Source organism: Cyprinodon variegatus, unplaced genomic scaffold (assembly GCF_000732505.1).
Source record: "Cyprinodon variegatus isolate N-32 unplaced genomic scaffold, C_variegatus-1.0 Scaffold650, whole genome shotgun sequence".
Lineage (NCBI taxonomy): Eukaryota > Metazoa > Chordata > Actinopteri > Cyprinodontiformes > Cyprinodontidae > Cyprinodon > Cyprinodon variegatus.
Window position 1 is genome coordinate 156620 of NW_015151103.1, and position 26860 is coordinate 183479.

The 26860-nt window shown below is 37.6% G+C and overlaps 2 protein-coding genes across 4 annotated transcripts; both read right to left on the bottom strand.

The window, feature by feature from the left end:
• Positions 1-884: 884 nt before the first annotated feature.
• Positions 885-6620, bottom strand: LOC107096805 (ubiquitin-conjugating enzyme E2 D2-like). 2 transcript variants are annotated; one of them, XM_015393628.1, is made up of 8 exons: positions 6220-6620; positions 5161-5224; positions 4471-4502; positions 4216-4293; positions 3466-3571; positions 3222-3315; positions 3028-3077; positions 885-1881 (listed from the first exon to the last, which is right to left on the bottom strand). In XM_015393628.1, exons 1-7 carry the CDS (start codon positions 6241-6243, stop codon positions 3029-3031), a joined length of 447 nt encoding a protein of 148 aa, XP_015249114.1. In that variant the 5' UTR covers positions 6244-6620; the 3' UTR covers positions 885-1881; position 3028. The 2 variants fall into 2 exon arrangements, with proteins under 2 accessions (XP_015249114.1, XP_015249116.1); XM_015393630.1 differs by lacking the exon at positions 3028-3077 and having other exon boundaries at positions 6220-6618.
• Positions 6621-7407: 787 nt separating this feature from the next.
• LOC107096804 (RING finger protein 145-like) lies at positions 7408-26156 on the bottom strand. 2 transcript variants are annotated; one of them, XM_015393626.1, is made up of 11 exons: positions 25925-26156; positions 25467-25733; positions 23159-23267; positions 22047-22138; positions 19785-20026; positions 19244-19419; positions 19013-19153; positions 16757-16939; positions 16499-16646; positions 12694-13050; positions 7415-9429 (listed from the first exon to the last, which is right to left on the bottom strand). In XM_015393626.1, the coding sequence occupies exons 2-11, from the start codon at positions 25633-25635 to the stop codon at positions 8710-8712; spliced, it is 2337 nt and encodes a 778-aa protein (XP_015249112.1). In that variant the 5' UTR covers positions 25636-25733; positions 25925-26156; the 3' UTR covers positions 7415-8709. The 2 variants fall into 2 exon arrangements, with proteins under 2 accessions (XP_015249113.1, XP_015249112.1); XM_015393627.1 differs by lacking the exon at positions 25925-26156 and having other exon boundaries at positions 7408-9429; positions 25467-25671.
• Positions 26157-26860: the final 704 nt, after the last annotated feature.

The following is a 26860-nucleotide window of genomic DNA, read 5'->3' on the forward strand; positions in this document are numbered from 1 at the left end:
ATTTTGGTTGATTTTTTTTTTTTCATATCCCCCTTGCAATTTTTCCACAAATTGAAATGTCTTTAAATACACATTAAAATGAATTCAACACACTCTAGTAAGCAGATAAATGGAGGTAGAAGATGTCTTTCCATCAATGCACACATTCAGCAACACACAGCTCTTTCACAACACCTGTCCCATCAAAGAGGAATCCGAATCAGAAATACTTAATAATCCCAGGGCAAAATTACTTTCGGTACATGACACCAACTGTAATAGAGTAACTATAGGACCAGTTTGATATAACACTGTTGGAGTAACTATAGGACCAGTTTGATATAACACTATTTCATACAATGCATATAATTTAAGGGGTCCATCAATTTGGGGGTCCTTAGCCTGGAAAACGTTAAAAACCCCTGTTCTAAAGTGTATAGACCCTTAAAATGGCTATTTATTCTATTCAATTTTTTTAAGACTCAAAGGTGGGACTGGCAGCCTAGTGGTTAAGACAGTTTGGAATCCCGAGGTTGAGAGTTTGAAATCCACTCTCACAGACTGCCACTCTGGGCAAGACCCTTAACTGGTCCCTAGGTGCTGCATAGTGGCAGCCCAATGCTCCCGAGGGGATGGAATAAATGCAGAGGTAAATTTCTCTAATGTGGCATCAATAAAGTTTATCTCCCACTTTTTATTCCAATACGTTTTCATTTAGTTGAGAACTCTGGCTATTATCAAGTTCTCTACAAGCCATGATAAATTAAACAATTTGCAGACCGCTCATAAAAAAAGGATACCAATGCATTTGTAATCAAACCATTTTATTAGTTAGCGCCACAGGTTTGACTTAACATTTGTTATATTGGAGATGACTTTTCTTTATTAATGAACAGAAAACAAAGTTATTTTTGGAGAAACTTTATTGAAGGGAAAACTAAAGAAGAAACAGAGCCACAAGTTGATGAATCAACCTTCAGCTTTGTGTCAATATTTCAGGGCTACAAGAAGACAGTGTTTGAGTGGACATTAAAAAAAAAACAAAAAACTAAATGCTCACCTACTGGCTTCTAAATAAAAAGAAATGGAAAGCATTAGTGAGGAAACAAAAATTTTCCAACTGTTCCACCTTACAAATCACTTAATTTGCAGAAACATCAGATATAAAAGCCTACCTTTATTAACATGCATATAATACAACATTTAAGTTCTTATATTGGTTTCCTTAACATTGATATATGCTGATCTGCTTCTCTGTACACCTTTGATAGTGGAATGAGATACATTTTTCAGATATTATCCTATACTATTGATCAGAGGAACATACCACTGTCGCATTGATCCATGATACAGAACTACCTACCAGTTTCCTCACAAAAACCTTCACTCAAATTTTGGCATCTGATAAAAATGCAAATTTTTACCAATTAGAAAATTTAAATCTTATGGTACTGCAAGCTCAAAATAGAAACCCAGGTTCCACGAAAGAAATGCAGCAATCGAAGACGAACCAGTCTGTTGATGGGCCATTTTTCAGCAAGATAACAGCTTGATCAAAGTGTGTGAATTTTTACAATAGGTTGAGCACACTCGCACGAGTGTTAAGAGCTATGATTCTTTTAAGTCAGAAAAAAAAAAAAAAAAAGTGTCACAATTTGACAGAAACCAGCATGTGACCTACAGAGAAAACACTATCTTCTTATGAGCGTGCAGGTATTGAGAAATAAAAGAAAAAAGGAGGGGGATAAAATGCATTGATTTAACCAAAAATAATACAATGAAAAAGAAAAACTGAATCCCGTAATTTTAAGTTTGAACCAGCAACGATTTCCCCCTGGTCTCTTGGTACGATGCCATCACATCGCGTACTTCTGTGTCCATTCTTTTGCCATTTTGATGTATCTGTTGAGAGAAAGACGCCATGATTATAGAGGTCGACAAACTCAATAGCTTAAGCTTGTGTCCTACAGCTTGAGATTGAAAGCACATGCACCTTTCAGTCAGAACAGGAGCTCCTAAAGAAGCTCAAAAACAAGAGGCCTTAAAATAATGCAGTAGATAAAATTGAAAATGAGGGATTTTTGACTAATTACTTCCATGCTTATGTTAGTAATCTTTACTACATGCAGACATACACCCTGATTTAATATGCACGCTTTCAAATGTAGACTCATTAAAAAGTACAAAAATTAAGATCTTATCCTAAATTTCATTTGCTATGGTTAATTTATTACAACTTTTCCCAGTACACTTCATCCACATGAAGCCATTTTGTTTGTCGTCTCACAGATAAGAGATGCACCGAGGACTAAGCTGCCGTCAGAACCCGACTTTCAGATTTAGCAGCTCCTACTGGAAACTGCTTGGTTGGGAACTCCAAAACAAGAGCCATCAGCTTGAACAACACTCCTCAGTTGAAGCCCTTTTCTGCACAAAGTTGATTCATTTTACCAATAACATCTGAACTGTGTTATGGAACAGTTACCGTTTTAAAAAAGGTCAAGATCTTTGTTCTAGAAACACCTGTAGCCATCAAGATGAAAAAGATTATTTCACATTTGCTTTAAAATATGGGTTTAACCACATTTCACACAAGGTCCCCAAACGTTACACTACCGGTGGCAGGAATAAATAAATAAAGAGACCAAATGCATTTTGAAAGCACTTTTTCACACCACAGATGTGATGGCCAGCATCCATATCCACAGCCAATGTTTAAAATTGCCATAGAACCCACCTACCCAAACAAAAATTGCTATCGGTGCATCTCTACCAAGAAAATAAAATCTAATCAGATCTAACAGAATTTCATTTTGCAAAGTAGCCATTTCTGTGAAGCCATGTTAAAAAAAAAAAAAATTTAATTAAACCTTTAACCAAAACCAATCAATAGCAGCCCTTATGTGGGCCAAAAGAGCAGGTCATCAAATTCACACATTTTCTACAAACATGGATGCAAGCCTCTGGTTAAGCCAGTGATATCAGAGCATCGCAGCACATCCAACCTCATAACAGCAGCCAAGATGCAGCACTGGCCCTTCACCTTACCCTAAAGCATGGCATATTTTGTTGTCCACTCCTGAGCTAGTTTATTGTACCTAACAAAGTGAAACCAGGTTACATAATAGGTCCCAGCCACTTTATTAATCATCTACACAGCACCATAAAAAATAAACTTTGAGACAACTGGTTCATTTTTTGTTTAGGTATAGACAAACATTTTTTACTGAACAGAAACTTACTTCTGACTATCTGTTTTGTAGATTCGTGCAATCTCTGGCACTAGTGGGTCATCAGGGTTTGGGTCACATAGGAGTGAGCAAATGGAGAGAAGAACTGCAAGACAGGATGAAAGACGCTTTATAAACAACATTTACTCATTTCACCTCTTGTGCCAACCATGTTACAGCTCACAAAGAGTTTGTGAATTTAAGAGATCCAACTTGTGGACTGAATAAAATTATAAATAAAATAAGCTTGTCGTACCTTTAGAAATAGTAAGTGCAGGAGACCACTGTGATCTGAGAATATCCAGACAGATACTGCCATTACTGTTAATATTTGGGTGGTAAATTCTCGTTGTAAATGCAACCTAAAGAAAAAAAAAAAAAAAAAAAAAAAAAAAATTGTATAAAAAAAAAAAAAATATATGTTTTAGACACAGCATAGTGTTCCACATGACTTTCTGTTTTGATGCAGAATAGTTTGCAAAACTGTGAAACCTTAAATTAGTTCAAATGCANAAAAAAAAACATATGTTAGATAAGGATAAATAAAAAAGTCCACGTTTGTTACATAATCCAAATTCCTCTTTACAAAGCAGTGACTGTCTGCTTGTGGAATGACAAGTTACAGCATCAAAGGTTTCCAAGCAGATAAGACTGACAGACCAAACTGGTATTTTCATTCACAACAATAAAAAGACGTCAACTTAAAAAGAAACATTTTCACGAAACAGCATTGTACTTTTGGGAATTCTGGTCCAGTCATTTTAAACTTAATAAAAAGCTTATCTAATCAATTAAACACAATAAGATCAAGACCTCTTTTCAAGGATGACCAAGGACAGGTCATAGGAGGAAACACTGATAACTAAAACAAATTACATATATACATCTCAATATTATAAAATGTTGACAGCATTAAAGGCAGCAACAAAAACACTGAGGTTTCAAACATTCTGCGGAAAGCCGTCAGCAAAGCAAGTTCAGACAGTTTATGGAGACACCGGCTCACCTTGGGGGGTTTGAAGGGGTAGTCTGTTGGAAAATGAATTGTCAAGAAGAAAACTCCTCCTTGATATGGACTGTCGCTCTGTAACCAAAAACATTCCAGTTTTTTTTCTCTCTCAGGATTCAGATACACTTCCTGACCTCAGCTCACATCATCAAGTCAAATTTGGACCTTTATCTAATGGATGTATTCAAAGGCAGCAAGGGACACCATTCTATTCCATGTTAGAGTGCAACTATTAAGTCATAAAATACTTACAGGTCCCATGATTGTGGCTTGCCAGTGAAACACTGCAGAGAACAGAAAGTAAATGTTAGAGAATGGCGAAAGGTCACAGGTATGTGATCTGACGGGAAGTATGCTGTCAAAGTGCGCTCACAGCTTCCCGGTAGCAACCATTTGTTCCCTGTGATTGTTTATAGAAAAATCCACTTTGTTTTATTCAAATCATTATCCAAAAAAAAAAAAAAAAGGTGGAGTTGAGGTTGTTGTTTTGGAATATCAGCTAAACAAAAAATATACTTCAGGACGCACCAATCAAAAGCCAGGGATTAGAAGCTGGTTATTTCCCTTTGACAGGACAATCAAAAATTGACCATCCCTTCTAATTTGTATTAAAAGTAAAAAAATAAATAAAAAAAAACTGAGACTGTCCCCTTTTGGTCTACCTTTACAACATGTTACATAAGGCCACTTTGAGCTAAATAACAAAAGTAGTCATATTTTGGTGTGATATACCTTCATTTATGAAATGAGAAAAACTAACACTTGTATTTTCTATTTGAAAAAATAAATAAAAAAACTTTCAGCATATGTTATTAAAGGGCTTGTTAGTAAGGAGGAAACAGGGAAATTTATCTTTACAAAAATCAGTTAGATACATTTATAACTAAATGTGTCGGTTTTTTTTAGTTTGGTATGCTTACATAAAAAGATAAAAACACTTACTGTCATCACCCACTGGGCCAGCGGAGCACTGTGCTGGAGGGTCACGAGCCAGGTCATTTAGTTCCTATAATAAAAGTCAAAACAATCGCCAATTTACCAAACAGTAATTTAAAAAAATAAACAAAAAAAGAGTTACTTATAATTAATGTAGACATTTTTACTCTTAAAAATCATGGATTTAACTGTCAAAACAGTTTCCTTTCACATGATCCATCATTACTGTTGACCCCTTTTCGATTGTCATAGACAAACCATGGACCAGGCATCAGTCATCTCTACGGTAAACGAACAAAAGTGGGCCCGTGTATCCAGAGCATAAACTACCCTGTTATTTATGGGTATACAGCTATTTTGGAGTGAGGTGGAAGTATTGCCCCACCCCGGCCTTCAGTCACCATTTCACAAACAAGTTAAAGGATTTTCCTGAAAGAATATTCCAGAGTGAAAACATGAAGGCGCCCTGTCAACACTTTTGGTGTCAAGTTTGGATCATTACACTTAAACCGAAAAGTAGATATAAACGCGAAAGAGTGGATCCTTTCCAGGGAAATTTTCTCCACACTCCCGACTTGGAGTACAAAGGCAGATTTACAAAGTAAAATGACTCATAAACTCCAGTAAGCACTGGATAGGGAAATATTCGCAACTAGGATACTCCAGTACGAGCTTAGTTCAGCGATCAGAGGGACTGAAACTACAACTAAGCATGGAGGTATGTAGAACTAGGATAAGTACGCGACATCTTGTTGTCAACTCGATGAACAAAGTTAGCATGTAACTGAAACTGCTAACAATAGCCGCTGAGACGTTTAGAAACTAAACCTAAACCAGGGTTTGGCAGTTCTAAGAAGTAAAAAATAAAGTTTAAAAAACACACATGAGAAAAAAAGATACTTCAAAACTAAACACCAAATTCGTAAAATGGTTGTACATGAAAAGCGGCGAAGTTGACGCTTCCTCGAACACGCGTCACCGCCTGGTTTCACAGGATACGGCTACATTGTGGGTGGCTAGCCCGGGCTAACGATGCTAGCTAACATTTCAACGACGCTGCGTTACCTTGTGGATCCTTTTCAGAGCCATCCTCTTTCGGTGTTGACGTCTTTAGGGTGATTTTCTTGTCTGTGGTCCAGCTATTGAAGGCCAGCTGTAATCTGCCAGGGCGATTCCTTCCGTTGGATTGCCGACGCTGTGTCAACTCGACGGCCTTTCTTCTTCAGCTAGCGCACTTAGCCGGCTAGCTAGCGTGCTAAAACTACGTATACGCGGAGTTCAAACACCAGACGTTACACTCTGTTTTTATAAAGTGTTTCTCTTTACCAAATGACAATTATCTATATCAGAACCTCCAAGTTTGGAGTTTAATAAGTGCCTGTACCAATAAAAAAAAAAATCCTTGGTCGACGGAGCTTCTCTCGTTTTGGTTTCGGTCGACGCTGTTAGGTAACTAGCGGCTGTCTACATATATATGAAGCTTTATGACGGAGGAGGCGGTGCTGCTGATGGCTGCGCAATGACGACGCGGATGTGATGGCAGAATTGGTTACAAGCCTATAACTTGTCAAACCAGTTCTGACATCTAATCTTTTCTCGTGGCAAAAAAACAAACATAAGCCAAACGAACTGCACACAGTCCGAATGTGTCTTTAATGTGTGTTTTCAAACCCATTATTAGTATAAATATGGGGTTACATCACTGCCAGTAATAAAAACGTATGAATTATTATCTAAATTTGAATGATATAAGTAAAGGATTTGTTTTTTCCTTGTTAACTAAAAGATACATGTGACATCAGATCTTAATCTGTGATAACACAAATGTAGAATTTATAAGTTAGAAAGTTATAAAATTGCTACAATACTATATTTCATATACTTAACAATAGTATAGTCAAGTGTACTTGACTATACTATTGTTTACTTTATTGTTTACTAAAGTATACTTTAAGTATACTTTATGAAACTTAAAAATGTTAGTTAATTTAGGTCGAAAAGTATTACTTTAGTAATACTTCAAGTATGCTAAAAGTATATTGTTAGATATACTTTCTTAACTTATACTTAAGTATTCTTAATAGAATTTTCTTCAAGTATACTACTTTTTGCTAAGGGTGAGATAGAACAATTTACAAGTAAGCAAAGCAAATTTGAGTTCAAATCACAATGACGTATATACTAATGACACATTTATGAACAGGAATTTCAAATTTACAGGTACAAATGACAAATTTATTTCCCTTGATATGATAGACAAAAACTCACTATTCTTTCTAATTTGTATTAAAGGTAATAAAACTGACACTGTTCATTTTTGGTCTACCTTTACAGCATGTTACATAAGGCCCCTTTGAACTAAATAACAAAATTAGTCATATTTTGGTGTCATTCACCTTCAATTATGGAGTGAGGGATAAAGTGGTAGAGATGTGAAAGTGGGATCTCATGCCTTCTCGTACAACTGTACAATCTACAAAGATATGGCTACCCACCTAAAAATGACAGCACTGGGAAGAAAAAGATAACAGAGGAGTAGCCAAGTGGCCTGTGGTAACTGTAGGAGATAATGAAATTTTTTTTGAAATCTTTCCCCAATATGAAACATGGTGGCGAGTGACAGAGTCACTTTGTGGGGATGCAGTTCAGTTCATCATCATCAGAAACAAGAAGGCAGGTTAGACTTGAGTTGGAAACGTTGAGGGAGCTGAATACAGGGCAATACGGGAAGAAAAAAAATCTGGTAGATGATGTAGCTGAAGTTTTCCTTTTTTTGACTGGACACAAGACAGCACCATTTGCAGCTTTAGCAGCAGTGAGAAGTTTCCACACAAATATAAATGCACACCACCTCACAGGTTTTTATTTGCAAAAAATAATAATAAAAAAAAAAAATCTAGAAATCATGTCACGTTGTCCTTTCAATCACTAAGATGCCCTTACTTTCAAATGTTCTACACCATAAAACCCCATGAAATAGAAATAAGCTAAAGGGTACAGGCTAATTCCTGTGATTCTTCTTTATCGGCTGCTGAAATAAAGACATGAAATAAATACATTTGTTGCAGGAGTTTATGACTTTTGCTTTTTTTGCATTAAAACACAATTTCAAGAATTGTTTTAAAATTGGAGATGAACTTGCAGTAAATATTCAAAAAGTCAGATCAAGTAAGTCTCTAAAGTAACTCCTTCATGTTCAGTTTGATGCTAACATTACATCCAGAAAAGAACCAAAATATTACATTATCTTAGATTATGGCTATGATAGCAATATTTAAACAAAATCTGCTCTTTATCATGCTACAAAAGAAGGTAAATTAAAACTGATAAAAGCAAAATAAATAGTAAAGAAAAAACACTGATTCAGGATGATAGTTTTTTTTAAGGTTGGTGATAGTTTTTACTCTGTGTACAGAAATAGGTCCAATACTCAGAGGTGTTACTTTTCTTTATGTGGACAACATTCAATATAATGCCTGATGGGACATACGATTCTTTTTATACACTGGTTCACAAAAAGAAGGCAGATCGCGCCCTCTTTGGATTTGAAATCCTTCAAGGCACAGATGGAGGACGCTCGGCCGCTGCTGTAGGGGAATCGGCGGTACCTGAGGACGAGGCCTGGGGGACCTGTGGGACAGGTTCACCCTTACTGAGCAAATCTAAATGTGGGCAGAGACGATGATGGCTGTTCACGTGGTCAGCAGAGTCTGATGTTTGCTTACATGATTCATGAGATGTTTGGGGACCACTGCATACAAGCTTTCGATCCTTGAATGGATGAAGGCTGTACCCTGATTCAGAAGTCCTATGGTGATTAGGATGGGGGAGTTCTGCTAAATCAGACACTGATTGGTTCTCACTCTGAGATAAATCTGCCCCGTTCACCTCAACCTGGCTGTGACATTGAGAAGTTCTGTCCAGTTTATTACAGGAGCCAGAGGGATCAACTGGGAGGACACATTTGGATCTGAAAGAGAGGTCTTGGACAGCTTCACCGTCAGGATCAGATCCCTGATCTTGCAGGGCAGGATCAGGATTTCCCTCGATGCTCTGCGCTTCGTTCGCTGCTCCACCCTCGAGATTCTGTTCTGCTTCCTGTGCGTCCCTCTGCGGCGGAGCTGCTCGATCGCCGTCGCTTGGAATCTGACCTGGGGGTGTCGGTCGGACCGTTTGGTGGCACATGGGGCACGTTTCCTGCACGTACAGCCACTTGCGGAGACAGTTGCCATGGAAGAAATGTCCACAGTATGTGATGACAGCTGAGCTCATTTCCTGGAGAGAAACACAAATCTGGTTTAACAACAATCGTTAAGAGCCAGCTGGTTGTTGGCCACAGTAACCAGCGCTTTACAGAAATATAATTTATACACAAATGATTTATCTGTATCAATATTTTTGTAAGCATACAAACAAACAAACAAAAAACTGAAAGCAAGAACTAGAGGAGGTAGAGTCAAGCTGGAAAAACAGGAACAACACGTCTAAAAGTCCACACTGTGTCAAGTATTTTGTTTAAATGCTCGGCTGTGGTTTGTTGACAGAACGGACATGAAGCCAGAGAGGACAGCTTGACATCCAGGCTTCTGGGCTTCTTGTTCTACACAGTGGCTACTTCTGGAGGCAGAATCTGTGGAAAATTTTCAGTTCTTTGTTCACAGGGGATTTTTTTTGCAATCCGACTAGTGGAGCAGCTTGAAGGAGGATCAAACGGTGCAAAAAACTGCGATAAAGTGGAAACATAAAAAAAGATGAATCTGATAAAAGGATTTATCATAGGCTTTAATCAGAAGTGAACAAAGAAACTGACTTGTTACTGATTTGGTTAGGAGTCGATCAGAGAGGATAATTCATTTTTTTTTTTAATAAAATGTGTTTCTATGCGGTAAGAGAACATTGATTCATTGCTGTACCTTACTTTTAATATTCCAATTATCATGTGTGTGTTTTTTAAAGAACTTGTGGTGTTATATCAGCCTGCTGATATTTCGGGTCTATATTAGATTTTTTTTTCTTTCTAGTATCGACATCGACCGATACGTTCATGCATTCACCAAATCATTGGTGCATTCAGCAGCCATGCCTCCCTTTATTTTTAGCTCCTTAATGTTCCTTTTTGGTTTATATTAAGAGTTGTGTAACATTAGTTATCATTGTGTCACTTTGGAGGAAGTAGAAAAAAAAAATAGCTTCAACCCCCCCAACCAAATAAAATAAAATAAAATAAATTAAAATAAATTAAAATTCAGCAGCACATGTCGGCCTTAAATAAGAAAAAAAGGAAGTTGATCTCTTGGATATCTTATTCTGGGCGGAGTTTATATATTTTCTTCAGGGGCAGTTTTAACAGGAATCCCATGTCAGGTGAGGATTGTTTGAAACAACAATATCCCCCGAGGTAGAAGTTTATGGAAAAGCAAACAAATCTTGAGTAGTGACCAAAACAAAAACAGCTAGTGAGACAGCCTCCACCATCTATCTTTTTTCCATATCTTTAGAAAATCACACCAAACATTACTGCACCACAATGCATCAGTGAATATTGCAGATTTATGATCTTAAATCAAGAAGTTGTGTATTTTTGAACCACCCCTTTCATCCAATGGCCTGTTTTAGAATCCATGTACCATTACTTTAAACAATAATCTTTTTTCCATGACCAAATTAGTTAACAATTATATCAATAATCATAAATCATAATGGATCTAATTGTTTCAGCCTACAGGTAGATCCCTAATTGGTGGAATTGCACCTTCCTTCCCTCCATTAAAGACATTTAATTCCAGCGCTGTGTGTCACAAGCCCGTAACATCATAAATGACCCCTTACACCTCCACCAGGGACTGTTCTCCCTGCTGCCCTCTGGGAAGAGGCTTTGAAGCATCCGATGCGTGTCAGACAGATTCCTTAACAGTTTCTTCCCCACTGCCATTAGACTGCTGAATGTTTTGTAAAATGGGTAATTCTATTATATTATATTATATTCATTATATTTTATTATAAAAAAAATGAAATTTTAGAACTGTAAATATAAAGCCATATGTTTATATTATTGTTTTTATGTATCTTTTACTGTTTTCAAAGCTGCAATTAAATATTCTTAACAAAATTTCTGTCTAAATCCAAGTCTTTTGATGGAATATGGACGGGAATGATGATGATAGCACGACTGGGTAATGTTCCACAATGATGCAAATATAGGAGGAGGAATGAAACAGCGCTCTGTGGAAGGCACTCTTTTGGGCTTTTCTGGTTTAAATAACGAGCAAACAGAAAAAAGATTTTAAAAAATGCCAGCCACTCTCACACTGTGGGCAGAGTCTACGAGCAGGTTTTAGGATCAATACCAGCAAACACGTTTTAAAGGTACATAGTCAGCTTATTTGACTATTTTTGTTTTTATACACCAGTAACTCACTCCGGTTACACACGTTTTTCTGAAAGATTATCACACCCTACTGGCGTATTAGTTGTTATTTTGGAGTTTCATGCTATGTTTTTGATCATTCAGTAAGTAAATAAAGCCCTTTGTGTATATTCACGATAACGACGGAAGTACAACATTGCACACGTGTACAGGAGGTAAACAATGAGTTTAAAGAAAAGTTTAAGTTGCAGTGTGAAAACAAGTGCAAAGAAACGGACTGAAACATTGCTAAAGAAGAAGCTAAGGCTGCTGAGGCTTTCAGATGTGGCCAAAGATTTTATAGTCACGTGTACCGGTAAACATCTTTGTTAATGCTGTGATAATAGTAACAGCACTGCTAGCCTCTACAGTCTAAAGTACAAATTATGAATACAGATTGGTTGGTTCTTACCTTGATGCTGTGTCCCTGTTTGCGTTTGTTATGAACGGTAATTTTCATTTTCATTAATCTTTTGATATAAGCTCCTAAAGTTCAAGTAGATTGGCTTATTTAATTAACATCAGGCAGAGCTACCGCTTTACCATGAGGCATTGCAGGACGCTCAACTCCTGAGATAGATCAATCATGTTAGATCATGTCTTTGGTAAAATTAGTTTTTTTTTTTTGTTCAAACAAGGAAATAGAAATTTTGTTTCTAGCTTTGCTTATTTTGATGATGTCTTCATTGAAAATCATTAGATCAGCTGTTTCAGTCTGAAGAAAAGATGTCTGCTGGGCAATACGACTACAGTTATCTCAGTGTTTTTTAGCTGCACAGTGTTATATGATATTTATCTAGATACGGTTTTCTTTTTATAAAGTAATGATAAAAAAGGCGTATTTAGATAAAAATTTTGTCCCAAATGTTCTACAGACTTTATTTTTTAAAGGAGGCATCACCTGGAAATCGGACTTTTCAATGTAATGGTACATATATGTCTGTTTAAAAGAAAAAGAAAATCATTTGTTCATGAGTAAATAAGGTTTTAGTCAGATTTCCAGGTGATGCCTCCTTTAAAAAAAAAAAAGTCTGTTTGCATCTAAAATGATGTTGAGCTATTTGGAACATCCAGCTAAAAGCACCCAACCTTAAATTGACCGCAGCTATCAGCCTGAGAAATGAGTAACTCACCTGGAAGCAGATGGAGCAAACGTCATTGTGTTGGTCCAGCTGCTCCGCTGTGGCTCTGGGAAGAGAGTTGATCTTTTTAGCTGCTTCCCGTCGGAGCAGGAAGCTCTTCCAGCCAGACTGAGCTCGGAGCCAAACATTGAAATACGAGTGGATGATGATGACAGAGGCACCCATCCAGCTCCACTCCCCGAACAGAGACTCCCAGGTGCCGTAGGCCACCACGCAGAGCGCCACCAGGAACTCCAGCACCCTGCTGATGGCGTTCACCCAGTAGATCACTTCGTCCAGGCTCTCGATTGGGTCGCTGCGAAACAGCTCCACCATGAAGAGGAAGTAGATCAGCATTGTGCCTGTGACCTAAACAGGAATCATCAACATCATCATTGTTGCTGTTTATGGAAACTCATAATACAGGAAGTCAAGGACCTTCTTAGCAGATGCCCACCCTAAACAAACATAATAATAATAAAAATAGTGTGACAATATCTATGAACTTTAAAACGAGGAACCCCCACGGCCTCTAAAGAACTCAGCAGTCGAACCAACCAGGAGACGATATACATAAGGTTTCTGAGGCAAAAACATTTCGCCATGTTTTTTTTCTACTGTTGATGAATTCTCTGTCAGTACAGCTATCTAGGAGTTCCTATGGCTTCAGTTTATGATCAATAGCTGCTCCATGGGTGGTTCTAGACAGGGGACAGTGCTCCTAGAACTGGTCCTATCCCCTCTTATGGCCCCTGTACTGAAACATAATAATATATAAAAAAAAAAAAAATACAAATGGTGATATGAGCTGACCAGTGTTTAGTGAAGGAGGCAGTGGAGACAAGCTTTTTAAATCAAAATTCGAAGACAGAGAAAAACGATGAACTGGTATTGCTTATTTTTAGGTTGTTTTAAGGTGACTTTTAAAAATGCTGTTTTAATTTAGCCCTAGAAGGACTGTTTGGTGATCCTTCCTCCAAACTGACCAGCAGTCTCCTTCTCTCCCCACTCCGTCTGCCTGGCAGGCTCTTCTGACCCCCTCTTTCTTCCTCTTCTGCAGGTAGCCTCTAAAGCAGGCATCCCCAAAGTCGGTCCTCGAGGGCCGCTGTCCTGCAGGTTTTAGAGGTTGCCTTGCTCCAGCACAGCTAATTTTAATTGAAAGCTCAATAACAGGCTTTTGCTCAACTGCAATCATCATAATCAGCTGTGCTAAAGCAGGGAAACCTCTAAAACCTGCAGGACAACGGCCCTCGAGGACCAACTTTGGGGATGCCTGATTTAGAGGCTCCCTGACGGACTTTCCCGGCCAGCAGTAGCCTCTGCCCCGCATTTCAGTGTATTGTTTTCCCAGATGGACTAATTCAGTAATTGGCAATGCTCTTTAAATCCTCCACATTTAACCTAGCTTGCCGTTTTTTCCATTGGGCTTCTTGGCGCTCTCCTCTTAAGCAGCCTTATCTCCCTGCTCTGGTGCGCTGTTTGCCCAGCAGGCTCCTCCCACCTACCGCTGTGGTTCCTTAGCTCCAGAGGGCTACATGGCTGGCCCCCTCATCCTATTTATGGTGCTCCCTCTCTGTGTTCTCACACTGATTCCCTGCTGATCTTTCTAAGAATGCAGTCTCGTCTTCCCTCTGTTAACAGGTAATTTGTGTCCCTGTCTTGGGCACTCTGACGGAAACAAACATGGACCAAACACTGGAAAAGGATGCGTGTATGCTCAGAAACAACGACAAGCATTTAAAATCTGTGGTTTTCTATAATGACCTGCCGGTCATGGTAGATCATATAAAAGTCATTTGATGACTGAGCACTGCTGACAAACTGTTGCAAGTTTAATTGAGGGTCAATGGGGATGAACACACTCGACATGATTTTCCTGAAGAGGGCTAGTTCAGATAAGGTCTATTTTAGTCAGATTTCGCAGCAACACAGCAGTAATTTTATGGGTCTGACACAAAGAGAGACCCGGTTACAAAGTAAAACACATCTGGTTTGGTTTAAGTTTCAAAATAAAATCTGTCAATCACAAGAGAAAAGAATCAGGTTTTCCCTGTTCAGGGCTAGAATAATTAGATTTGTTATTTCAATCACACAGAGCGCAGGAAGGGCAGACTGGGACGTACAAAAATCAAAACATTTCAACAAACAGAATACTTCCCTAGAAATAAGCTGAAATGCTAATCGTCTCTGGACCTCTAAATATAAAAACATGAGGCTTGTCATGAAGTGAGACTTTGCTTTGTAGCGCTGGATGTTTTACCTTTGAGGAAAACTGGAAGAGAGGTGAAAAAAAAACAAAAAAAAATGCACAGATGGGGAAATGCATAGCAAAAAACTCTCTGTACGCACTGCAGTCATTGTGACATGGAAAAAAAAATGTTGCTTCAAAGATTAAATAGTCATAACCAGCTTTACCTGGGCTTTAAGGTATAAAGGACGATCTTTTATTTCTGGGTGGATCATCTAAATACGTGGTTCTCCTAACTGTCAATCATTCTGGTGATACGTTTACGTAAGGCTGTAAGAGAAAAAGCATCTACGAAGTGTATGAGAAATAAAGAACGGCCTCAGAAGAAGCAGATATATCCCAGAATGCTTTGCGCTGGGAGTTCTCTCGCAAAGCATTATGAAATTTGCCGTCAAAGCAGCCCGCTGTCACCATAGGATGTTGCTACCTGACAGCGGTGACAAATAACATAGATGGCACAAGCACAGCGCAATGGAGGAGGAGTTACGTGACCAAGGGAGCAAAAAGCAGTGATCATCTTTCTGAACGGTAGGTTAACTGAGTTTGCTATAAAGTCCCCGCTCTATATAATGCTTGAGGGTTTGAGGGGTTAGAGCAGACATTTGGACACAGTAAGCTTGTATGCAACTTAGCAAGTTACTTACTTAGAAAGTAGCAAGCAACTTATTAAACAGAGCCTGCACAAGGAGAAATGGGTTCGTGAATGCTCTCGCACAAGCACAATTTTTTTTTTAATGTGGAGAGTGCGGGTCTTTCAAAGAATATCAAAGAATAACTTTAATATAATTCTTATTTCAAATGCAACTAGAAATAATACAACGGAAAAAAATTACCCAACATTAATCTATGATATGCTGAAGCATGATGTTATAACTTAAAAGGTATTGTGGAGGCTTTTCGCGATTGTTTTAAAAGACCCGCCCTCTCCACTTTAAAAAATGCGCCTTCCACGAGGCCAATGAGAAGTCATATTAAATGTTACAAAAGCAATATGGTCGGGTTCTGTCCTCCTCTAACACTCTTGGCTTAACATTCTGATTTTCATAGTATTTCACTGAGTGCCCTATAAAAGGTTAAAATGGTTAGTGCTCAGAGATTGGCTGCATTTCTATATATAAAACTTGGAAGTATATGCCTCGTGCCCAGTAGGTATTTGGAAAATGTGAAATGGCTGGTTGGAAGGTTCATAATGTTGGGCCCCTGCCAAAGAAAGCAAAAGAAACAAGGTGATAGGGGAACATTAGAGTGCAACCTACTCATGATAACCACTAATACCTAGAAAGACATGGACTTTGCCTCCAGGCCAGCTTTACCTTTGTAAGGATCACAGAAATGTGATTTACCTGACAGAGGATACACTTATAGGAACATTTCTGAACGGTATGAAGCAACATTAAATAGAAGTTATAGGGTTAGGGTTACAGGACACAAAAAGATAAGAAAATATCTACTTTTCCCCTCTATATCAAAAAAGAAAAAGTTGTGTTGCAGTTTAAATAATCACAATTATTTAGAGCAATGTTGCTTAATTAATTTTGTTCAATATGGCAGAAAATACAGCATCCTGACCTGAAGGGAGGTTAGCATGCAGCTGGACACCAGTATAAGAAGCCAGAAGTCCATGTGGAAGAACTGGGAGATTTTATAAGCCATAAACACGGGGAAAATCAGCAGAAGCAGACACATGCTGAGGCCACGAAAGTGTTTCCACAAACTCCTAAAAGTAAAGAACAAACAGAGAGAAAAAACCTGAGGCTGTAAAACACATTTAGCTCTGACTGGTTTGAGTTTTGACTAAAGGAAACAGATGGGCTGTGCTGTTGGTACCTGTTGCGTGACGCGCCCAGGGCTAGAATAATTGGATCTGTTATTTCAATCATCGACTGCAAGGTTGATGTCAACACAATGAAGAGGATGATGCTAAGGAGGAAGGTGCGCTGCAGCGCCTGCATGTCTAACAGGCCTGTCTGAAGGGCCAGCAGGAGAAGAGTGACTCCCTCTGTTACACCTCTGAGAAAAAAAAAAACACAAGGAGAAGTTAAAGAAACATGAACTAAAGGTTAAAAAAAACTTTCTCATAAAAAAAAAAGCAACCTGAAATGAGGAAAAGAAAATTTAAAAAAGGTTAAATATACCGGCCTGCCTCTCTATTAGAAAGCTCATAGAAACCCTTTGCTTCTATCTGCTTCAGTTAAAAGTTTATTTAACTTTTTGGTGAATAGGAAATGGGTCAGTTATTCTCATACCTAATGAGTATTGTTCACCATTTTGAAAATATCACTTGATCAAGTATTTTCCATCATTCCACAACAATAAATAAGTAATAAAAGTATGTTTGAATAAGGCTGATAGTGTATCTGGTTAATATCTGTATCGTAAATGGAAAAGTTGTATCGTGTCACCCCTAGTTTGTTATATTTTCACTGTTTGTTGTGAAACATTGGTTATCAAGCTATTTTACAGCTTATTTTAAAACCTAGGTTTTAAAAAAATGTGATTAATCAGATTTAAAAAGGAAAAAAATAAAAATCTGAGATTAGATTTTTAAGCCATATTGCCCCGTTCTACCATTAGCATCTATTTAGCATTGCCGGGTACTGGGGACCTGTCTGTTCTAAAGTAAACAGTACCTTCCCTACTGATCAGTTTCTGCAGGATAAAAAACCAAGCCAAAATATCACTACAAGCAAAACTTCTCTTTCACAGGGTTTCTGATTTTTTTTTCTTCATTTATTTAATAATTTTTTATCTTAAAGCTATTAAACTGGAATAAATAAGTAGCAGAGAACAAATTGGAAATGGCCAGGAGACTTAACCAAAGCGCTTTACACTACATTCAGTCATTCAACCGTTCATGCACACACTAACGGCACGGGCCACATATGTTGAACACAGAGGGAAATATATCAGAATCTAACAGCGGTCAGCGTAAGTAGATGCATCTGAAATGACCCATAAAAGAAGACCAACTCCAATAATACTATTCTTTTTTTTATAATTAGCATACTGAGCTGATAACTTGGAGTGGATTTTAAAGATGGGACAAAAAGTTAGTTATTTAGAGACATGCATCTTTAATTTCTTTCACTGTGAGGACTGGACAGTCATTATTAATAAACATTTTTATCAGATCGTTTAGCCTAATCTTAGAATGCGCCTTAGCAACCCAAAGCTCTGGCTGCGGCGACAAAACCAGTGACATCACACCGGGTGATCAGTTCTCATCTGACAGGAGCTAAAGGTATCGTGTTCTGGTTTAATTGACACATTTTAGCTGTTATCAATAATAATAATAGCAATCTGATGCGCTGATGGTAGTGGCTCTTTGAGTGACGTTAAAAAAAAAAAAAAAAATGCTTAAACATTTTCCTCATAGGCACCCACATATGGGGCAGCAATTGCAGGACCTTTTTCGTTCACAGGATTTTGTTTGCCATCTGTTAAAATATGCTCTTTTGATGAAGATTCAAAAGTATATTTGTCGCTATCCCTATCCATTTCAGTTTTTATATCCACCATGTTGGCCAGCCAATCTAAATGAGTGATGTCACTGGCTTTGGTATGGATAGAAAAACCGACATATTTACATCATACTTATATCCTGCTTTGTAGTCCGATCATTGCTTTCATGCAAAGTCACTAAACTCACCAAAAACACAGAAGAAATTCACTAGAATCATCTGTGTCCCATTTTTAAAAGAAGAAGTTGCTAGAGGTGTCTGAAAAGTCCCTAAATAAAGCAACACAACCACTAAGTTGGACACACAGGCCTGTTTCTACGTTTCCTTCCCTACTGAGAGAGGTCATAAATGACGGGAGAGAACTTTCAATCGACGTTTCATTCCATCTTTAATACCCAAGCTGCTGGGGGAGGAGATGGGTCAACACTTCTTGGGTTGAAGAAAACTGGCTAATCTTTTTAGGCCCCTGCTGTGTTTTAAATATTACCAATTTAGTGTAGTTGCAAATTAATCCTCAAGCAAGGTCCAGTCCAAATGCAAATTTTATATCAAATTGTGTTATTTCTTATGAATTAAAAGCATAGAACAGTGAAGCAAAAGCAAGCTGCTGACAGCATCTCACCTGTGCATGACGTTCTCATTCTGAACGGCTGCATAACCTCCCAGGTAAAATTTGCACAGGTTGAGAAGTCCAAGGGCCAGATAGGACACCACGAAGGTGAGACCCAAAAGAGAGTATGGCGTGGAACAGCATTCCGACACGCTGCAGGGTTGGTTTTCGGCAAACGCAGAAAAAAGAAAATAACTGTAATGGCAATGAACGCAAAAGAGAACTCAGGCAGATCAAAGTTACCTAGTGAGCAAGAAGAACAGGATTCCCTGATAAGATGAGGAGGCGCTGGCCGACGTGGCATCTGAGTACAGCTGGACGGCGAACAGAACAAACCAGAAGATGCTGAAGAGAGCTGGAACAGCAAACTGATTCCACAGAGAGATTCCTAAAGCCAGCAGTCTGTAGAGCTCAATCACCTATGGGACAGGAGACCTGATGTGATGAGGGGTGTAAAAAAGTTTGAAAAGCTGAAAAGCTGTTGGCTGAATTTAATAAACACAACAATCATTAAGAGTCATTTTTATAAGCATTTTATTGGGAAAACACAATCCTGACTAAGTTCTAATGGGTAAAATTTCATGGAAAAGCACAAAGTAGCCCATTCTGATGATGACTTTCTGTTGGTCTCAATAATTTCCCCAAAATACATTAAAGCTTCAAGTTATGACCAACTGTCCGAATGTTAAATAAGCCTAAATCTTTTTTTTTTCTCTTCCATGCCGCTGTGAACCTAGACATTAAAATGATAACGGTTCACACCACAGGTTCAGGGTGTTATTACCTCCAGCTGAAGCAGCTCTGAATAGGCGGCCCTTGCGAGGCGATATGGCACAAAAAGGTTGCAGAGGAGGAACAGGACGATCCCTGCAGCGCTCAGACCCATGGATAAAGTGTTGACCGTCAGCAGGGTGGAGTTAGGGACACTGCAGAGTTTGGCCAGCAGGGGGAGCATGTGAGCAGAGAATAACCACACCTTCCTGGTTTTCATCAGGAAGGCACAAAGCGTGCTGAGAATGATCTGACCTGCAACAGCAGAAGACAGAAAGATTAAATTATCTTTCATTTTGATTTAAACTTAATATCATTAACACAGAGTTTCTTTCAACATCCATAATGAAAGATTTTCTATATTTATTTTGCAAAAAAAGAGGGATAGTTTGACAAAAAAAAAGAAATAAGAAGTTTCTGAAGCATGGAAATCTGACAAAAGACTGAAAGAGGAAGTTTATTTTCTGAAATTTCACGATCATGAAGTTTTCTCCGCCCTCCTTTCAATTTGCTATTAAACAGGCAAATCTTATTAACACTTCAAAAAACTACAATGAAATTTCATTCAAACATTTCTATTTCATTCAAATGCATTTAAAAACGTTTAAAATTACGTTTATTTTAAACTAATAAATATTAAAAAAAATAAATGTTTGTTTTTATTAATTACACAGCAAATTGAAAGCTCTAAAACAAAATAAATTGTTAAGACAATGAGACAAGAAGAACATAATAAATAAAAAATAAACTTGAACATAAGGAAAATTAATTATTGATCCTTGTTGATACTTTAAATTCTTTTTTTTAGCACTTCTCCCTTAAGATCTTTGTGTAGTATCTGCTGCTGTTTTATATCATAGCAGGAGAGTTTTGTGAGGATTTATACCATTTATTCCGGCCTATGCCTGTCCTCATGCTGTAAAAATTCACTGCATCGCCTCAAGCTTTGCTTCAAGCGGAAGGATATTAAATGAAACGCCTGAGTTCCGGACCCATAAAAACTACCAGCTTTCAGTGATTTTGTTTTATATAATATATTTAGTAGCTTAAATGGTTCCTGTTTGTTATATCTTATAAACAAGTGAAAGAATATATCAAAAAACTGTTTTGTTTATCTAGTCAGTTTAAATGCTAACCTGGCATAAGCTAGATTGATACCATATGGAATTCAAATTGAACTACACGTTTCAAACTTAAAAGCCTCCTGTAGAAAGGGAGGGAAATTCAGTGTAATTATTAGAGCCGATTGGGTACCTGCCTCACATGTCGAGTTTTTAGCCAATCACAGCAGCAATAGCAGGTTGTTTTGTTACACAACTAGCAGAGTTAAATGAAGAATTAAACTCTTACAAAATCTGGGAAAGTGCAAGCACCTATTCACTAAGGCAAAAAACACATCCTTTTGCTCGTTTTTCAAAAAGCAACAGAGGGTATTCAGCTAAAACTAGTGCAGCCCTTTTTGTTTTAGTTTAGACATCATACACATCACTGAATTTCATTGATTCAAAACATTTCTGTATCGTAGCTGATATATCTGCTGCTCCTGGCAAGAATTAGTTTTGGGAATTTACAAATCAACAATTTGCAACAATTATCTTTCTTGTAAGATAATCTAAATACAACTTGCACAAAAAAATAAACTATTTTATATACTACTATTTTTTAACTCTGGATTTTGTAAACATTTTTTTACATAGTTAGCCTTTCTCTTTATAGAAAATTCCTCTTGATAGGAGAGAAAACTAGTTTTTAACAAAATAACTGCTTGTTGGTTAATTGTCAGTTGATCGATAGAAACTTAGATTATTTCATTAATTAATAACATCCCTAAAGAGAAGCCTTCAGTCTTGGTAAAACTATCCTCATGCTGAGGAACGGAGTAGGGAACTTCATGGTTTGTTTTTATGCTGATGCCATAGGCAAACAAAGCAATGTTTTAATCATTTAAGAAATAATATTTTTTTTTTTTTTCTTTTTTACAAAACACGCTGTGTACATCGTATTTTTCTCTTTCGGAAAGCATCTTCAATTTCCAATCAGAAAACAACTACCTGGTTCACTGAAAATAACGTTCGATCTTAATCCTAAAGGAGCACAAATAACTGTCGCTGAAGCTTCTGGAAACAAATTGAGAAAATAACCGATTCACAACACAAACAAAACAACATATTTAGAATCTCCATTACATGCCTTCGGTCATTTGAGACTGGATGAAATCTGATCTTCATAAAGCTAATGGTTGTGCATCTGGAACTAATCTGGCTGAGATACTCACTGGTCATGGCAGAGACAAATCTATTGAAGGCCAGGGAGTTAAGATAGACCGCTCCTTCATATCCAACCTGCACTTCCTCACGAACATAATCCCTTAAAAAGAAAACAGTGAGGTTTTCAATCACATGTACAAAATGTTGTGATCCAAAAATAATAGGATTAAATAAAAGCATTTTCCTCTGATATTATCATTAAGTTTTAGATGGAAAATTCCCCAAACAAGCTATGCTCCTTTTTAGGTTCTTGAATTGACAGTGCATTGCCATCACATACTGTATATTTGCTCAATTATTCCAATCATAATTAGAGCTTAAAATAAATCTAAATACCAGAAAATGTTAAAATTTACTTTTTTTTGAAAAACCATCCCTGCTGGCTTCTTGTCTGTCTTTCTGTGAAGCTGCTCATTAGTAAAGTAAGCTAAGTGGTAGCTACAGCGCTCTGTGCTGCCCTCTGTAATGAGGGAAATGTAGACAGTCCAGTGCTGCCAACTTGGTGAATTTTTTTGCTTTATTCGTGGACTTTTCAGAGCTCTCAGACAACTTCTTTAAAAAGAAGTGATCACAGACAATCTAGTGACTTTTCCCTGTGTTTTTGGTGAGTTTAGTGGCTTTGCAATAATGCGGCAATCGTTCCACAATTACGCTCTGAAGTCAGCAGCGAGAGCTAGGAAGAGTCTCTCCCTATTTCTCTAAGCGCTGACTAAGAGCAAAGAGAGCAGATGCAAATGAATAACATATCAACAAAGCTGCCAATGATTCCACTCTGGATTACAAAGCAGGAAATAACTATTATTCTAAATTTAGTTTTTTTTTTTTTCTGAAATTGTCAAACTAAAATAATGACCTGATTACAATAAGAATTTGTTTATAAAGTAACACTAACGTTTGTTCCATTTCAGCAACATTATAAAGACAGTGTAGTTACTTAAAAAAATTCCTAGAGAAACTCAATTATGGTCTAAAGACATCCAGTTATATCTTAGTCAAAGTATGACCTTCTTCACCCTAGGATAAAAACTGTCTGACAATTCTAAGCTCTTTTATAATAATAAGCTTAATTTCAGATTTTTATTTTTATTGGTATTTCAAAGATAAGAAAAAAAAAACTCACTTAGAAACCTGATGCCCCATGTACAGAAGGAGGGCGACGAGGACATGAAGGTAGAGCGTCACAATGTGTCTCAGTGGCAGGATTAATACGACCAGGTTGATCAGGTGAGCTGAGGAACAAAGCAGAACAGCATTAAAAAGGTAAAGTCTTTTAGATTCACCGAAATCATAAAGAGTAAAGAGGAGGAAGGTCAAGATGCTGTCTTTAGATTAAGCAACAAGAAATATGAGTCCCACTTTAGAGAATTTTATGAGGATTTTAGGTAACACACCAATATTTACCTGAATGTAGAGTAGAGGGAAAATATGTGGCTTTTTATTTTATTTTCACAATTCAAATGCTATAAATCAGTTGTAATCATTCGCTGTTGTTGTTAAACCTCTAAATAAAATCAAAGGTAACCAACTGCTTAGACCAGGGGTCACCAATTAAAAATCAGCAGAGACCGAATAAAGAAAATCATCAACCAGTAAAGGTCCAGGGACATTTTTAATCATAATCTGTTACTTTAAACAGCATTTAACACTGAAATAAAATGGCTCGATGTTTATTTTTTATAATGTTTATGGTGGAAAATCCTGCTTCACAGCAGTAGGTTGAGCCAAACATACTCAAAATGTGCAGGGTCATCTTTGAGCACGCCATTTCAATTTTCTTTCACCAGTTCACCACAGTTATTCCAGCAGTCCACGCTTTCTTTCACTTTTTCTAATCGCATTCTCCTTCTTTCCCATCTCCTTCTTGCCCGGCTTGCCACAGGTTTTCCTGCTATGTCTAAAAGTAGCATCACGTGCAGCCGGGTCCCAGAGGGCTTTACCGTACAAACAGGAGTTTGTACGGTAAAGTGTCGCAAATGAAATTAGACACAGCGGACGGACAACATGCGGTAAATATAAATGTTTAAAATCAGGTTGGGTCCGGATTAGCCAGCAGGTGGGTCCGGGTCCGGACCGCGGCCCGCTAATCTGTGACCTCTGGCTTAGACGGTTGATTAAAGGATTTTTAAAAGACTCAGAAGTTTTTAAGAGAGTATTATTAGTGGATACATAGCTTCAGGAGTTCTGAGCAATGCAGCAGTCAGGTCAGGGAGAAAACTCTGGAGAAGTTTGAAGCAGAGATATATTATAAGACTTCCTAATCTTATAAGGGTTTAATTAATCATAAAACCACAAAGCTTCCAATAGATGGCCGTCCGCCAGCAGCCATGATAACTTTGGGGAAGCTGCATAGAATGACAGTAACAGACCCCACTAATCTGGCCTTTAAATAATAAAACACCCTTGCTTAAAATTACAATCATTTTTATTTTCTCACAGTCTGACATATTAGTGTAAAACATTTTCTGTATAAGGTGAGAAATTCTACAATCAATAAAACAGTCTTTAAAATTGTGCAATTTAGCTGTATTTTTCCACAAACTTTCCACAACACCCCGCTGTAATTTTCCTCCAGACAGAACTGCTGTAAATATATGAAGTTTATAGAGTGACAAAGTCACACATAAACTTTCTTGTCCTTAAGCTACTTTAACACTTATTCTGTGCTTAGGGCAATAAATTTGGAAGATCTGTTTTTGCTTAACCTTTAGTTTTCTAGTCTAGTCTAATGTGTTGCTCCAGATTTTTCACCGAAATGTTCCTCATTTCGGATGCCATATTTTTTCTCCCTGAAGTGCAACAAACTCCCGTGCAGCAAAATCAACACATGAATAAGGGGTATGTACAAACTTTGTATACAAAAAGACTGAAAAAAGAAAGGCCTTTGATGAAGTGAGTGTTTATCTGATCTTTTCAAATTGATTTAGCTATGGTACAAATGTGGAAACTGAAACTGTGTGTGGCACAAAACTAACAATACAGAACAACCTGAGAATATAATCACATTGAAATGTGGATGCTGGGCGGAAGCTGTTAAGTAGGGAGCTATATCCAGGGCATCAAGAGGACAAAATAACTGATTCAGGCTACAACAGATTTAAGATGGAGGTTTAGGGTTATCATTCAAGAAGACAACCCTAAATATGCAGGATTAGGTAGGTAGACAGGGGTAGAAGAAAAAAAAAGGTAGATCATTGTATAGACCCACTCTACCCTATTTCACTGAGCTTGCAATATCTGCAAAAATAAGACAAAATAAAACATTGTCCAGAGGGGGGGAAGATAAAAGAGACAACAGAATTGTACATTAGATGCAGCAAATAGTGGTTAATAAAAAAATTATATATATATATATATATATATATATATATATATATATATATTTTTATTTCCAAGTATATTGACGTCTGAGTAAAGGATCAGTCACTCACCCAGATAGAACATGTTCCAGATGACATACTTGTATTTGAAGAGCATGTCCTCATTTTTTGCCTTGAGATTTTCAGTCAATCCCTCGATGTCACATTTATACAGCAGGTCCAGAAGCAGAATGCTGGGCACCCTGAGGGCTATGTTCGCCACTTCATCCAATCGAGCCATTTTGGCTGCAACCAAGTTTTTGGCCACACTGGAGCCCGTTTGTCACATACTTGTCTGGATCAGGTTTAGGTTTCTCATCGTTTCAAAACTCTTTTCCTCTAAAACAACAAACAAAACAAAACATAATTTAAGCTAGGAGAGGAAGGAAGGACTCAATATGTGCGGATTGGTACACTAATTCTAAAGTTATACTAAAAGCTTTATTTGTTTAAAGTGTTGGAGCTCCTGGGTTGGTGCTAAAGCGGATGGATGTGGTGAAGTAGCTAAAAGTAGCGGTTAGTTTACTTACTTCTCGCACTGGCAGACTTCCCACACGAACAGCCATTTGCTAACCGAAGCAAACTCCAAGCGGTCAGCTTTCACAGCAACCATACTTTCACAGCCCTGCACGGCTGCTTATTCTCTAACTTGGTCTTCTAAAGCACTTTAGTCACAGCTGTCAGAGAAACCAATACAATTACGCTGTAAAAAAGCAGGCGACGTGAAGATGACTGGAGTGGCTTCATATGCAGTGTGTTATGATTCAGTGCGCATGCGCGGCCGCTGTCAGCAGTACACGTCACTTTGAAAAAGAGCCAAACGGGTATTTTACATTTCAAAATAAAAGCTCCGGCCTCATAACAATTTCCGCTTCAAGAAGAGAGAAACAGCTTTGTTTTATACTATACTGCAAATACTGCAAGCTGTCGTTTTTAGAAGAGCCAAGGGGTGACGTGTCTGCCGAAAAGGATTAGGGCCACCGAAAAAAAAAAAAAAGTTAGTTATTTTATTTTAGTTTATTATGGGAAAAAAGTCAGAGCTCTGAAATTAAATCATAATTCTGAGATTAGAGTCATAATTCTGAGAAAAAAGTAATAATTCTTAGAAAATAAGTCAAAATTCTGAGAAAAAATGTCAGAATTCTGAGGAAAAAAGTCGGAATTCTGAGGAAAAAAGTCGGAATTCTGAGAAAAAGGTCGGAATTCTGAGATTAAAGTCAGAATTCTGAGAAAAAAGTGAGAATTCTGAGATTAAAGTCAGAATTCTGAGATTAAAGTCAGAATTCTGAGAAAAAGTCAGAATTCTGAGATTAAAGTCAGAATTCTGAGAAAAAGTCAGAATTCTGAGAAAAAAGTCAGAATTTGAGATTAAAGTCAGAATTCTGAGATTAAAGTCAGGATTCTGAGACAAAAGTCAGAATTCTGAGATTAAGGTCAGAAGCCTGAGAAAAAGTCAGAATTCTGAG